We start from the raw sequence: 16461 nt of genomic DNA, 5'->3' as shown, positions 1-16461 counted from the left end.
TGGTGAGGCCTCACCTCGAGTGCTGTGTGCAGTTCTGGGCCCCTCACTACAGGACAGATATCAAGCTGATGGAATGTGTCAAGAGGAGAGATACCAACCTGGTGAAAGATCTGGAGAATAAGCCCTATGAGGAGAGGCTGAGGGAACTGGGATTGTTTAGTTTGATGAAGAGGAGGCTGAGGGGAGATCTCATTGCTCTCTACAACTGCCTGAAAGGAGGTTGTAGGGAGGTGGGAGTTGGCCTCTTCCATCAGGTGAATAATGACAGGACAAGAGGAAATGGCCTGAAGCTGTACCAGGGGAGGTTTAAATTTGATATTAGAAAGAATTTCTTTACAGAAAGAGTGGTTGGACACTAGAAGAGGCTGCCCAGGGAGGTGGTGGAGTCACCTTCCCTGGAAGTATTCAAAAGAAATGTAGATAGAGTGCTTAGTGACATGATTTAAGCACTGAATGGGTAAATCAGGTTATGGTAGGGGGATTTAGGTTGTGGTTGGACTTGATGATCTCCAGGGTCCCTTCCAACCAGGATGATTCTATGATTGTCCTCTACAACTACCTGAAAGGAGGTTGTAAGGAAATGGATGCTGGCCTTTTCTCCTAAGTAAATAATGACAGGACTAGACGACATGGACTGAAGTTGTGGCAGAGGAGGTTTAGAGAGGATATTAGGAAGAATTTCTTTACAGAAAGAGTGGTCAGGCACTGGAACAGCCTGCACAGGAACAGCCTGCACAGGAAGGTGGTGGAGTCACCATCCTTGGATGTATTCAAGAAACATGTAGACGAGGAACTTCAGGACATGTTCTAGTGGCTGAAGTTGTAGGTTGTGTGTTGGGAGTTTTGTTGGGGTATAGTTTTGCAGCTGGAGTTTCTTGGGGTTTTTTTGGTTGGTCTCTGATCTCTGAGATCCTTTCCAACCATGACTATCCTGTGATTGATCTCCTGCCCAACATTATAGAATCACTGAAGTCTATCAGCCCAATTCCCAAAGCAAAGACAAATTACCGAAGGGAAGAGAGAGAAAATCCTTTTTGTTTTGGGGTTTTATTGTGCTTTTCTTCATTTACCAGTAGTTCCAACTGACTTCAAAACACTTCTTAAGAAAATAAATTACAAATAAAGCTCTTCCAGCTGTTAGAGTACTTGAGGTTCCTCTTCAACATCTGTTCCTTTCTGTTTCACAGGGCATACCCAAGTTGCAGGCACTCCTTCTACGCAATACTTACAAGCCTGACTTTTTATTAGAGTATACAGGTAAAGAACTACAGTAACATCATTATCCCACAAATCTCTCAAACTCTCCTGTAGAGTTAGGCTAAATAATACAGTCAAGAAATTGAAGAGATAGCAATATGTAGTATAATCAAAGAGCTTCATTATGATACAGGCTAAAATAATGAGAATAAATGGATTTTATAAACAACTCAAAGAGCATAGATGCATAAAAGGAATCTATTCTGACACATCTGTATTATTTCCAAAATTATTAAAGTTTTCCAGCATCTTCTTCTGTAAGAAGTACTGACTTAATCTAGGAGATGAAATACAGTTCAAGTAGTATTTCAAATTATCATAGTTTATTTCCATTTGTGATTTTTTTTTCATGCATTTTAACATTTTTAGATGAGTAATTTCAAGAAACTGACAGAACAGAGGAACAATAGCCAACAAGTTTCTCCTCTTAGTATAGAAAAAGATAAAGCCCATATGAAAAAAGAGAAATCATTTCAGGCAGAAAATACAACAATAGGATCATTGCATGCTGTATGCAAGACACTTCTATATGCAACAGTTACTTGCTTACTAACCTTTAACCTCCTCACCATCTCTTCTTTAGATATTTTATCAGAGATTTCTTTGACTCCTGGAGGGTATGTGATTTTTCCATCATTGGCTCTTGTCTTTGAATGAGCCATGGTTTCACAACTTTAAAACTGTGGAAAGAAATTAAGAAGTCAGTGTTGTATAGCTAGTTTATGTTTACCTTACCTGTCCTACTTTTACAAACAAAATTCAACTAGAAATATGTAGGCTAAACCCATACAAACAAAGAAAAACCGTATTAAATATTTAGATTCTATTCAGCAGTGTACAGTGTGGCAGACAGCAATGGTTTTGATTTTTAGGTAATTTTCCTATACAACAATAAACCTTTCAAGAAGTACACAACAGAAAAGATAAAAATCCTCATTCCTGAATATATTTGATCTTCATACTTAAGAGAAGCAACTGAGAATCTCAGAATCTTCTTATCATATTGTACAAAATGTTGCCACCACTTGTTAGTAATAAATCCCAGCCAGCTTAGATTTTTAGACTCTGTGAGACCAGATATCTGAAGCATAATTTCTTTCTTCCAAGTTATACACAACACAATTTCTTCAAAAGTCTATATAGCAGAGCTGTTGAAGTGCTACACATCACTAATTTTCATTTGTGAATACTGCTATCCAAGCAACAGACAGAGAATGAAGTAGGGACAGAGGCATAGCAGACTATATGAAGCCTTTCCTCTATGCCATAAAGCAAAGTTTTTAAGCAAAAAACTGCAGATAAGCAAGGGTATCACCCTCCTAAATTCCAGCTATGAAAACAGTTCAGTTACTTGGTTCCTCCATCCCTTTAAACAGATGCAAATGCAGACTGCCACCTAATCAATCCTAAGTTGTGCAGACTTCCACTGCTGTAGAGAAAGAAGCTTGAACTGAAAGCTTTACTTCCATAAAAGCAATTAATACAAAAGACAGTGGAAAAAAAGCTAGACAGCATGTGTTGAGATAACTAGGATTTCAGAAGAAGAGCATCCAGGTAGTTACAAGTCACCAACATAACAAAACAAAAAGGAAGTAAAATTTCTTCACCATTGCCTTGATATTTTTATTTATTTACAAGTTTGAAATACTTTGTTACAGTCACCATTTTCCTAAACTCTGAATACTAAGTCAGGCATTTTCTACTGACTTCCCATATGGGAGGATCTGTATCAAACTTCTCAGAACTGCAACATCAGAAAGAAAAATGAACCAGAATCCACAAGAAGAGATGGGCTAGAAGAATGTTCCATAACAGGACATTGTAACCTGCCTTAACTGAGACTTACTTGCCAAAGCCATGTTCATTCTACACTAAGGAGAACCAGAATCTGAAGCACACTCATCCACCCACCTCAAAAAATATGCCAACATGCTTTGTATTCTCAGTCCAAATTTCACAACAACAAGTTTCGGCTTTTGCTTTAACTTTGTTAATATTTAACAAAACAAAAAGTTAGTGTAGTAAGTATTGTTTTCTAAAGGATACATACAGCACAACACATCTTTATTTTAGAAAATGGGGAAAATGCGTAGAATGAACATAATCAGCTGTAACTCAACGTGCATTATATGCAACACATTTCAATAGTTACACAAAAGCCAGCTCAGTTTGTCATCTTCTCTGTACCTAAATATGCACTGCAGCTGAACCAAGTGCTACATACTTGCAGTTGTAGTAAAAAAACATGAGAAAGACCAAAAGTCATTGAGGTAAATTTTTCTAACACTCCAAAGAAAATATGATGCCCCCTTCATCCTTGTAATATTTATTAATGCACCATCATGACCGTGTATCTAGGACTCCTCAAAAACATACAGATGATGTAACCAAGTTCACTCTTCTTGCTGTTTCATGAAGATCTTCCATTCTAGCTTTCAGATGGAATGATTTCATGTGGCATTGCTAAATTCATTTTAACAACTCATCTCGGCAGAAGGGAGTCTTGCTCCCCTCAATCTGAGAATATATAAAAGCATCAGATGCTTTGCTGGACCAACCAAACTCACCCACTCAGAAAAACAATCCTAATTGGTTTTGAAAAGCATGTGACAAGCATCAAAGCTAACTCAAAGGAAAGAACAGGAACCAAGGGAACTGGGGAACAAAACTCCCCTTCCCAGTGGCAGACAGCTGTCAGATCAGATCAAATGCAGTGGAAACTTGATTAGAACATGGCTATACAATGCCATTGAGAGCACATTTTGAAATAATTCAAAGACTGAAACTCATCTATTATGGTCAAGCTGAACTTCTCAGCCCATATGTCCAACTGACATGCAAACAAGCTTTTAAGTTTGAGTGGCATCCAAGGTCTGGGTTTGAAATTGAACATCTGTATTGTATTTATGTGGCAAGGTTTTGGTAGCAGGGGAGGCTTCATGGACAGCCTCTATGAGATGACAACAGGGGCTGCCCTCGTGACACACAGTGCCAGTTTCAGCCGACACCCAAAACAGACTCACCCCTGGCCAAAGCTGAGCCTATCAGTGACACTGGTGATAACATATTTATAAACAAATAATGCTGTACAGCAGCTGTGAGAGAGAGAGAAGTGTGAAAAATGTGAGAGGAACAACCCTGCAGACATCAAGGTCAGTGAAGAAGGAAAGGAAGGAGGTGCTCCATGCAGCTCCATGCACTGGAGATCCCTCTAAAGCCCATAGAGAAGACAACGGTAACACAGGTTGTCCCCCATGGAGGACCATGTTGGAACAGACAACCACACTGCAGCCTGTGAAGAGGAGCCTACGCTGAAGCAGACTCCTGGCAAGACCCGTGATCCATGCTGGAGCCCCATGCTGGAGCAGTCTGTTCCTGAAGGGTTGTAACTCATGAAAAGGGCTGTACACTCCATGAGAAGTTCTTTAAGAACTCCAGCCTCTGGGAAGGAAGTGCATTGGAGAAGTTTGTCAAGGACTGAATCCCACGGTTAGGATCCACATAGAAGCAAGAGAAAACTTGTGAGGAGTGGGAGAGATGAAGAGTTATGAACTGCCCACAGCCCCTCTTCCTTGACTCCCCTGTGCTGCTTGACATAGAAGGGAAAGGTGGAAGAACCAGAAATGAAGGAGTGAAATTGAGCCTGGAAATAAGAACCTGTGGGGAAGTGTTGTTAGTTTTGTCCTTGTTTCTCATCATCCTGCTCTATTTTTAATTGACAATAAATAATATTAACATTCCCCAAGTCAAGTCTGTTTTGTCCATGATGATTACTGGTAAGTGACCTCTGTATTAATCTTGACCAATAAGCTTTTTCATCTTATTTTCTCCCTCATTCTGTTGAGCACAGGGAGTAAGAGAGTAGCTGGATGGATGTCTAGCAGCCAGACAAGGTTGATCCACCACAACATCCAAAGAACATCCACAAAATCATTCCAGTGATCTAGAAAGTGATCATTGGAAAGGTCCTCCCCTATGAAACAAGATATTGCTGTTATAACTGGAAATTATCTAAACAAACCATTATTTTCAGTAAGGAAGAACAGTTAACAGTTTTAAAATTAAAAACCACTTTGACCAATTTGCCCGGTCCATCAAATTGACCCCGAAATAACATATGCAGAATCGAGACCACCACAGGATCACAGAACTGTCAAGAGTTGGAAGAGACCTCTAGAGACCATCTAGTCCAACTCCCCTGCTAAGACAGGATCCCCTAGAGCACATTACTCAGATCTGCAGCCAGGAGAGTCCTGAATATCTCCAGAGAAGGAGACTCCACAACCTCCTTGGCCAGCCTGTTCCAGTGCTCTGTCACCCTCGCCATAAAGAAGTTTTTCCTCGTATTTAAATGGAACTTTGTGTTCCAGTTTGTGCCCACTGGTTGTGATGAACACATTCTGTATCACTGCAATCTTCATCAGTTCAGAGTTGCATTTCTCCAGAAAGTCTGAGATTTGGAAACCAATTATAGGCTAGGTGATTCAGATTTTAGGAAAAAATACACTTAAGGAGATGCTGGACCAGAGGTAAGTTTCATTTAAACTTCATTTTGTAAATATAACAGAGATAAAGCTTGACAACTCTACGGTTATATAGTGTACAGAACAACGTAACTCTCCCAGAAGTACAGAAAACACTAAATAGGAAATAACTTTCTATAAAATTAATATATCAAATGCTATAGGACTAAAAATTCATTTTAAGGAGGTCCAGTGAAATAGGCTATTTCTTAGTTCATAAAGGACAAAGAGTAAACAAGTTTAAATTTCCTATTAGATAAAAATTTGCAGATCACTTCTGAATGTTTTTTAGGATTAGTAGTTAGTGGCAAGCTTTATACGGGAGAAAAACCAAACATTTCAAAGAAATTGTCAAAAATAACACCTATAATTCAAAAGAGAAATTTCAATGCTAAATTACTCCCTTGTACAACAGTTACAGTTTTGACCATTCCCTAAGTAAAACTGAATTAGGTTGTTACATCCCATTGGTAGAAGCTTCTGCTCTACTGGATTGCCAGTGTAGTTGTGCATATCTAGTTCTGTCAAAATACTCTGTGTTGAACACTTATTGGCATCTAGAATTTGGGGGTGGAAGGGTGGTATGTTTCTAACATGATCATAGCCAAATCAAAGTCTCTGATTTCACATACCAGCTACACCAGCTGTTTCAGTTAACTTCTGTCAGGAAAGACAGTGACAGCTAAGAACAGCAGCCTCAAGGCCAGCTGTATCTAGAACATGTTTGAGCATGAAAATTCATAAGCCACTAAGATGATATCCAGTGACTGACTTTGAAAAAACTTGTTGCATTTGTTTTCAAAGAGGCACTGTCTTATTTTGGAATATACTGGAAGATGACAAGAATTTTGAAAATGGGCAATTCTTTGACATTTTCTTTGAGATTGAACAAGAGACTCAGCTGACAGGTTAATTTAAAAAAAAAAAATTAACAACTGAAACTTTAGAAGTTCTCTACAATGTTTCCAGAAATCCAATATTACTCCACCTACACAATCAGAAGGAAAAGGAAAATGCTCACAACAGTAGGTTTTTATAAGCAAGAAAGCACTTAGGATACTGAGATGTTTTGCACCAGCCAGAATGTAGGCTTCAGTTATATGAAGGAGACGGATCTGGGAGTCCTGGTAGATAGTAAATTATCCATGAGCCAGCAATGTGCCCTTGCTGCCAAGAAGGCAAATGGAATCTGGAGGTGCATAAGGAAGAGTGTGGCCAGTAGGTCGAGGAAGGTCATTCTCCCCATCTACTCTGCCCTAGTCAGGCCACATCTGGAATACTGCATCCAGTTCTGGGCTCCACAGTTCAAGAGAGACAGGGAACCACAACAAAGATGATTGGGGGATTGGAATACCTCTCTTATATGGAAAGGCTGAGAGAGCTGGGACTCTAGCTTCTAGAAGATAAGGCTGAGGGGAGATCTTATTAATGCCTGTAAGTATCTAAAGGGTGGGTGGAGGGAGGATGGAGCCAGATTCTTTTCAGTAGTTCCCAGTGTCAGAATGAGGGGCAACAGGCACAAGCTGGAACATAGGAAGTTCCATTTAAATATGAAAAAAAATAAACTTCTTTATGGTGAGGGTGACAGAGCATTGGAACAGGCTGCCCAGGGAGGTTGTGGAATCCCCTTCTCTGGAGATATTCAAGACCCACCAGGATGCAGTCCTGTGTAATGAGCTCTAGGTGATCCTGCTTTAGCAGGGGAGGGGGACTAGATCATCTCTAGGTCCCTTCTAGCTCTGACAATTCTGTGATTCTGTGTGATATCAGCTAAGTCAAGACTTCAAAAACTATGAAGAAAATAAACAAATCTTAAGCTAATATAGCATTTAAAATATGAATTACACTCCTTGTACAGAAGAAGATGATAACATAGCATTTAAGACGTCTAGACATTGCTTCTTTCAATACAGAAGCACAGTTGCAACTATAACTTGAAAGACCAGAAATAAGGAACCAAGAGCAAGCCTGTAGAAGTACATGGAAAAGTCCTATGTTTAAAAATGCTTGACAACTTAAAAACTAAATTATACATGGCAGGGAGAAGCAGTGTTGAAGAAACTAATACAAGGAAAGAAACAAAACAAAATACATAGTCTTTGAACAATTATAACAGGAAAATTAAAGCATGGAAAAATCAACTCAAGTGGAAGCTGCATTTACTGGACATTAAAACAAGATGGACTGAAGTCACCCACCACTTGTGACAAAAGGTAAATGAAAGATCATGCTTAATATAAAATTAGGATTATGAGACAGACCACAGATGCAAACAATTCATTACTGTAAACAGAGTTAATTAGTAACAAGTACCAATGCCAAAATTTGGTTAAACTCAAATTAAATACAAGTTAGTTCTGTACTTAATTAGCAGGACCAAATAACTACTCAGTTCCAGCTATGTCTGCTGGCAATGATATTAGAAGTGTCAGTATTCAGATGATTTCTACGTAACAATTAATTCTTTATTAATAGTTTAACTATACATACTGTACTTGCTCACTAGCATAAAATGCAGCATACACACATGCAAATAAAACATCAATTGACATCTTGTATATGAAGTACCTATGCAATATATTTAATAGGTCAATCATTACAGAACGTTAAATCAATGATCTAAAAGGAGGACTTAAGCCCACACTCCATTTAATTGTATTTTGTTTGGATGACAGTTCACATTGCCTATGGTGATTTAATTAACTGTGCTAATCATTAAACAAACTATGCCTTAACATACATGAAGTCATGTGTCAACAGTACTTTTTCAGAGATCCAAACGTTTAAATCTCAATCCTTCAGATATTCTTCCAAGAGATGAAGCAAGATTTAGCAAATCAGATCCTACATTCCTCACAAGTTTGTCTCCTGCCTTACTATATCCTCCTCTTTAAAATCCAGAATTCAATCATGAGGACATAGAAGATCACCAGAGGAAGTGAATAACTTTATAAATTAAGCATTTTTTTTTCCCAGAACTGTCACTGAACTATGCACAATTATTTATGTAGCTACATCTTGAGGCCAGTATTTTTAAATTATGTATACAAAATTAAAGCTTACATAAATTTGACCTATACAAATACTTATACTTTAAAATCTATGTTTGAAAGACATTTTACAACAAACTGCTGGGAGTAACACTTTCTTCACATTCACAGAGCTATTACAAGCCTAAATGAATTTAATGAATTGCTGACATGGAAGAAAGCTGTAATGTTAAGAGATTTATACATATGTGTTTACACAGTGCATATCACTCCATCAACAAGAAAACACAGCCAACAAGAAAGGATGTACAAATGCTCATCTACCTGTTCTCCACAATGAAGCAGTATCACCAGTGGTCTCTCATTGCCATAGGTTATTCCCTCAAGAAGACAAAGACAGTGTAGAAGACCCAAGAACATCTTCTCTAAATTGTGTCAAGAAATATTACAAGGAAGCTACACCTCTTTCACCTTGTAAACCATAACCAAGTCCATTCACTCCAAAGCTCTGTTCCTCTGTCAACATTCTGTCTGTCACTTCTTGTTAATATTTACATCCATTTGTTTTATTTTTCTACCCTCAGTAGGTAACATTCTTATAAACTATTACAAATACTTTGAGAGCACTAGCTGCTTCAAAAATACAGCATGTATGAAGAAATTGGCCAAGCTGTAATTTCTACAAAAGACACAAGATTTGCTGTGTACAGTAACTTACAAAACGTGTGAGAGGTAAGCATCTTCTTACTTCAGCAGGATTATTAATAAAATAATTTAAGCCACTTGAAATTTTTTATATCCTGGTAAATTCCTTCTGTGTATAGGAGACTGACAAAAATTGATCAAGGTGAGAAGTGACTTAAGTGTTAAAGACTTACATTATGTAAGAGCCACTAAATTAAATGTATTTGCATAAGTCCACTGCTATGGAGTTATAGCTCAGCTATAAAAAGCCACTCCAAGCTGAAACTTGGCAGTTAATTTTCTGATGTTGACTAAAACAGAAAACTTGAAAGTGTTGGACCAAGTGCACTCATGAAAATCCAACTCATTTTTCATACTGATTCACACAGAACCACAGAATCATCATGGTTGGAAAGGACCTCTGAGATAACAGGGTCCAACCATCAGCACAAAAGCCAAACAAACAAAAAACCCCACCATAAACAACCACACACACTCCACCAGAAAACATCCAGGAATAAAAAAAAATAAATAAAATAAACCCACAACAACAACCTCCACCATTAGAATATGTTCTGAAGTGCCACATCTACACATTTCTTGAATACCTCCAAGGACAGTGACACCACCACCTCCAAGGGCAGCCTGTTCCAGTGTCAGACCACTCTTTCAGTACAGAAATTATTCCTATTCCTAAACCTCCCCTGCCACAACTTCAGACCATTTCCTCTGGTCCTGTCGTTACTTACTTGGGAGAAGGGGCCAAGACCCACTTCCCCACAACCTCCTTTCAGGTAGTTGTAGAGGGCAACGAGGTCTCCCCTCAGCCTCCTCTACTCCAAACTAAACAACCCCAGTTCCCTCAGCCACTCCTCATAAGACTTGCTCTCTAGACCCTTCACCACCTTGTTTGCTCTTCTCTGGACTCACTCCAGCACCTCAATGTACTTCCTGCAATGAGAGGCCCAGAAATAAACACAGTATTCAAGGTGTAGCCTCACCAGTGACAAGTACAGGCGGACAATCACTGCTCTACTCCTGCTGGCCACACTATTCCTGATGCGGGCCAGGACGCCTTTGGCCTTCTTGGCCACCTGGGGACACTGCTGGCTCATGTTCAGCCAGCTGGATATCAAGACCCCAAGCTCCTTTTCCTCTGGACAGCTTTCCAGCCACTCTTCCCCAAGCCTGTAGCATTGCCTGGGGTTGTTGTGGCTCGAGTGCAGGACGCAACACTTGGCCTTGTTGTACCTCATACAATTGGCCTTGGCCCATTGATCCACCTTGTCCAGGTCCCTCTGTAGAACTTTCCTACCTTCAAGCAGACCAACACTCCCACACCCAGTTTGGTGTCATCTGCAAACTTACCGAGGGTGCAGTCAATCCCTCATCCAGATCACTGACAAAGATATCAGACAACACTGGCCCCAAAACTGAGCCCTGAGGGACACCGCTGGTGACCAGCCATCAACTAGATTTCACCCCACTTACCACAACTCTCTGGGCCCAGCCATCCAGCCAGTTTCATATCCAGTGAAGAGTACACTTGTCTATGTCATGATTCGCCAGCTTCTCCAGGAGAATGCTGTGGGAGACAGGGTCAAGGGCCTTACCAAAGTCAAAGCAGACAATGTAGACAATGTCCACAACATTCCCCTCATCCAAAAGGCAGGTCACATGGTCAAAAAAAGTTATCAGGTTGGTCAAGCAAGACCACCCTTTCATAAACCCATGCTGGCTGACCCTGATCCCCTGGCTGCCATGCACTTGTCATGTGAGCTCACTCAGGATGGGCCTCTCCATGATTTTCCCCGGTACTGAGGTCAGGCTGACAGGCCTGTATCTTCCCAGATCCTCCTTTCAGCCCATCTTATAGATGGGCAATCACATTAGCCAGCCTCCAGTCATCTGGGACCTCCTCTGTTGACCAGGATTGTTGATACAAGATGGAGAAAGGCTTACACTCATATACAACGCCTAGATGAATACTTTCCATTCTCTTTTTGAAATATTGTATAACATTATGCTGTTTACTTAACCAACAATAAATCAAGATACTAGTATTATGCATGTTATAAATAAAATGTCAGTTTCCCATTTCTGTAAGGCAGCACTACACATAGTAAGGACTGATAAAAACCAAATTTACAGAAACCACTAATTAAAGTTCTGGAATGAACAATCACATTGCAAGCTAGAAATAACACTCTCAGCTGACAAATGTCATTAAAATACTGGGTTTCACTACAGAAGTTTCCTTAATGGAAAACCTTTGGCAATCAATACGTAAGTAACAAGGCCTATTTAAATTGTGAAAGGCTATATTTAAACCCTCTATTAGAAAATATCATAGAATGGTTTGGGTTGGGAGGGACCTTAAAGATCATCTAGTTCCAACCCCCCTTCATGGGCAGGAACACCTCCCACTAAACCACATTGCTCCAAGCCCCATCCAACTTGGCCTTGAACACCTCCAGGGATGAGGCACACAACTTCCCTGGGCAACCAGTCTCAGTGTATCACCACTCTCATTGTAAAGAACTTCTTCCTAATACCTAATCTACCCTCTTTCATCTTAAAATCATTACCCCTCATCCTATCACTACATATCCTTGTAAAAATACGGCAATAGGCATTAAGCTTCTTTATTAACATAAACACTTAATGGAAAATGAGGTGTGCACATAATAACGATTCAAGGGGAGTTTCTTCATAATGTATAGAGGATTTAGAGGATTCAGGAAAAGACCATGTAAGGATTAAGAACAAAACATTAAGACAAACCATGATTCCAAAGTCACAAAAGCACACTGAAAAATCTCCAAGGAATTCATAAGAGTATAAATACAGTATTTCCTCTTGCAATCAGTTAGGAAATTATCCCAGACAAGTCCCCATTTCTGCTGGCATGACTTTTGCAAACTTCGTTAGTGAAAGCCTCCCAAAGCAAGCAGGCAGTCATCAGCACAAACTTATGTCAGCACGCAGCTCTCTACAGCGGTGTTGCAGACATTTGAAGCATCCCAACTTGTAAACTTCCATGTTTTTTCAGAAGTGAGAAGAAGTAAAAATTACAAGAATAAATTTTCTCTTTTTTTGCCATTTATGAAACAGCATTTTCACACACACACCAAAAAATCTTTAAAAAAATATTAAAAACTACATAACAGAATCACAAAATGTATGGGGTTGGAAGGGACCTCTGAGATCAAGTCCAATCCCCCCCGCCAGAGCAGAACCACCTAGGGCAGGTCACTCAGAAGTGCATCCAGACGGGTCTTGAAAGTGTCCAAAGAAGGAGACTCCACCACCTCTCTGGGGAGCCTGTTCCCAGTGCTCCATCACCCTCACAGTAAAGTTTTTCCTCATGTTGAGGTGGAACTTCCTGTGCTTGAGTTTGCATCCATTGCCCCTTGTCCTATCACAGGGCACAAGTGAAAAGAGACTGGCCCTTCCTTCTTGACACCCACCCTTCAGATATTTATATACATTAATAAGATCCCCTCTCAGTCTTTTCTTCTCAAGACTGAACAGCCCCAGGTCTCTCAGCCCTTCCACGTATGACAGATGTTCCAGTCCCTTAACCATCCTCATTGAGAGAGTCATTGGACTCTCTCAAGTAAAGCCCTATCCCTCTTGAACTGGGTAGCCTAGAACTAGACACAGTACTCCAGATGTGGTCTCACCAGGGCAGAGTAGAGGGGGAGAAGAACCTCCCTCAACCTGCTGGACACACTCTTCTTAATGGACCCCAGGGTACCACTGGCCTTCTTGGCCACAAAGACACATTGCTGTCTCATGGATAACCTGTTGTCCACCAGGACTCCAAGGTTCTTCTCCACAGGGCTGCACTCTAGCAGATCACTTCCTAATCTGTTCTGGTTCATTTTTTTATTCCTTCCCAGGTGCAGGACTCTACACTTAATTCTTGCTGAACCTCATTAGGTTCCTCTTTGCCCAGCTCTCCAGTCTGTCCAAATCCTGCTGAACGGCCACACAGCTTTCAGGTGAATCAGCCAATCCTCCCAGCTTTGTGTCACTGCCAAATTTGCTAAGGATACATTCTGTGCCCCCACATCCATGTCATTGATGAAGATGTTGAATAGGACTGGATCTAGCACTGATCCCTGAGGGACTCCACTAGTTACAGGTCTCCAGCAGGACCCTGCACCACTGATGACTGCCCTCTGATATACATATATGACATGATATACATATTGTCTACTGACTCTTGATTTTAATAATAAAGCCTGCAAAAATTGTCTTCATTGATTATGTCTATGACTTCACAGTCTGTGCTTCAGGATGATTTGAATAGAGTTTAGGAAAGAATGCAGTCAAAAAATACCCAGTCTACAATAAGGGCTTGGTCAAAGCAGGAGTAAAATTAAACTGCATATATTTACCTAACTGAAGAAACCAGACTTTTCCCATTCCTCTTGCTAGTGTTATGACTCTGATAAAACAAAAAGTGAACTCAGTGGTTCATACAGAAGACTCAAACCAATCAGTTCTAAACTGAAATGTGTCTCATGTGGCACGCTTCTTTGAAGTAATACTGACAAGATCTGATAATAAAGTCTGTCATTTAATTATTACAAATTACAATCAGGAAACATTATGCATGATAGTAAAGTTCACAAAAGCCCACTAAATCCACTGCCTCTAAATGAAGACTCGTTTCAAACATTACACATCATCTTGACATATTCACCTGGCTTCTTTAGGGGATGTCTTTGAGATACCCTGCCTTTCTGGTACTGGAGAGATATCTGACATTCTGGTGTTCACAATACATTTGTCAAGGGACACACTCGTAATCCTCTTTATACCTCCAGAAGAGCAGAGAACACAATTCAATGAATTATTGAATCACAGAATGATTAAGATTGGAATGGATCTTAAAGATAATCACATTCCAACCCCCCTGCTATGAGGAGGGACACCTCCCACCAGACCAGGCTGCACAAAGCCTCATCCAACCTGGCCTTAAACACCTCCAGGAATGAGGCATCAACAACCTCCCTGAGCAATGATTCCCAGCACCTTACTACTCTCATGGTGAAGAATATCCTCCTGATGTCTAACCTAAATCTCCCCTCTTTCAGTTTAAAACCATTATCCCTTTTGCTATCACTGCCCTCTCTGGTGAAAAGCTCCTCCCCAGCTTTCCTGTAGCCCTTTCAGGAACTGGAAGGCTGCTATAAGGTCTCCCCGGAGCCTTCTCTTCTCCAGGCTGAACAGCCCCAACTCTCTCAGCCTGTCTTCATAGCAGAGGTGCTTCAGCCCTTTGATCACCTTCACGGCCCTTCTCTGGACCCTCTCCAACAACTCCATGTCTTTCCTGTGCTGAGGGCTCCAGAGCTGTACACAGTACTCCAGGTGAGGTCTCACCAGAGCAGAGTAGAGGGGCAGAATCCCCTCCCTGGCCCTGCTGGCCACACTTCTTTTGATGCAGCCCAGGATGCAGTTGCTCTCTGGGCTCCAGCACACACTGGCAGCTCATGTCAAGCTTCTCACCTACTACCACTCCCAAGTCCTTCTCCTCAGGACTGCTTTCTAGCCATTCTTCATCACAGCCTGTATTTGTGCCTGGGGTTGTACCAACCCAGGTGCAGGACCTCGCACTTGGCCTTGCTGAACTTCATGAGGTTGGCACTGGCCCACCTCTCCAGCCTGTCAAGGTCACTCTGGATGGTGTCCCTTCCCTCTAGGGTGTCAACCACAACACACAGCTTGGTACCATCAGCAAACTTGCTGAGTATACACTCAATCCCACTGTCCATGTCTCCAACAAAGATGTTGAACAGCACTGGTCCCAATACTGACCCCTGAGGGACACCACTCATCACCTGCCTCCATTTGGACATTGAGCCATTGACCACAACTCTCTGGGTGGGGCCATCCAGCCAATCTCTTATCCACCGAGTGGTCCATCTGTCAAATCCATGTCCTACCAGTTTGGAGACCAGGATGTCATGTGGGACAGTGTCAAATGCTTTGCACAATTCCAGGTAGATTATATCAGTTGCTCTTCCAACTATCCACCACTATCAGTATCAGTTGAGACCATGAGTATGTTCTAGACATCTTTTGGCATTTCAGAGAATGAGCCAACAGCACATTCCATTCCACCACATTAAACTAGTCGCACACACCAACATTACCCATATAGGTGGTTTTCAGAAAGGTAAGAAAAGTTCACAACATTCTATCTGTACATTTAAGCTATACCCTATTGAGGAGAAGCAGTGAAATTTGTTCACGTGAGCATCTTTGTTAACTATTACTGCATCTGGAAATACTGCTCTCAGTGGGAAACTCAGAATAAAGGACCTCTTCTGTCAAGAAAGCCATATGTACATACTTGGATGACCAAAACTACCCTCTATGTCACACTTATGTATTCTTCAGCCTGTATACACATGACAAAACTTAAGTTTCACAGACAGCATTACATAAGTATGTAATCACACAGGATATGATTTTGCCAACATTCAGAGACAATGAATGTTTATATTGACACAGACAGTGCATAAAGTCTCTGTTTTGAAAGGCACAAATTGAAACCAGAAGCAATTCACAGTTTTATACAATTCCACCCCAGTGGTCACAGGCAATATCCATGCCAAAGGAACAAAATGGTTTTAAGTTGTTTGTCCCCTTGATTAGGGTGCAAGGGAGGTTTTTATACTACTAAGTGAATTCAAACAAGAACGTAGTAAAAGTTCTAAGAAACAGTCAGAGCCCTCAAGACAGGACAGTTATACCACAAAGGCTGGGAAATACAAAAATAAAGGCAGAATTGGAGCCAAACTGAGATGGCCATTGTAAGAACTAAAAAAGAATATTGCATTCCAGTATCTAAAACCAAAGGGGGGGGGTGGTGCGGGGAGGAGGGGGAGAAGTACTGCTGTACTGCTGCATAGTAATGATTTGGTATCAAGATACTGAAATACCCTAAACAGCCAGTTGGATACTCATTTTCAAAGAAATAGTAGAAAAAA

At 40.8% G+C, this 16461-nt stretch overlaps 1 protein-coding gene across 6 annotated transcripts in view; it reads right to left on the bottom strand.

Annotated features, from left to right (window-relative positions):
- Window positions 1-16461, bottom strand: part of PDS5B (PDS5 cohesin associated factor B) — a 118688-nt gene that overhangs the window by 90160 nt on the left and 12067 nt on the right. For all 6 annotated transcript variants that reach the window (XM_051619396.1, XM_051619379.1, XM_051619404.1 and 3 more), the window contains exon 2: window positions 1812-1937. In XM_051619396.1, the coding sequence (XP_051475356.1) occupies window positions 1812-1919 (108 nt within the window). In that variant the 5' untranslated portion in view covers window positions 1920-1937. The remainder of the gene's footprint in view (window positions 1-1811; window positions 1938-16461) is intronic.

The sequence above is a fragment of the Apus apus genome, chromosome 1 (assembly GCF_020740795.1).
Source record: "Apus apus isolate bApuApu2 chromosome 1, bApuApu2.pri.cur, whole genome shotgun sequence".
NCBI lineage: Eukaryota > Metazoa > Chordata > Aves > Apodiformes > Apodidae > Apus > Apus apus.
Note: the sequence above shows the minus strand (reverse complement) of the source record. Positions and strands in the feature narration are given on the sequence as shown.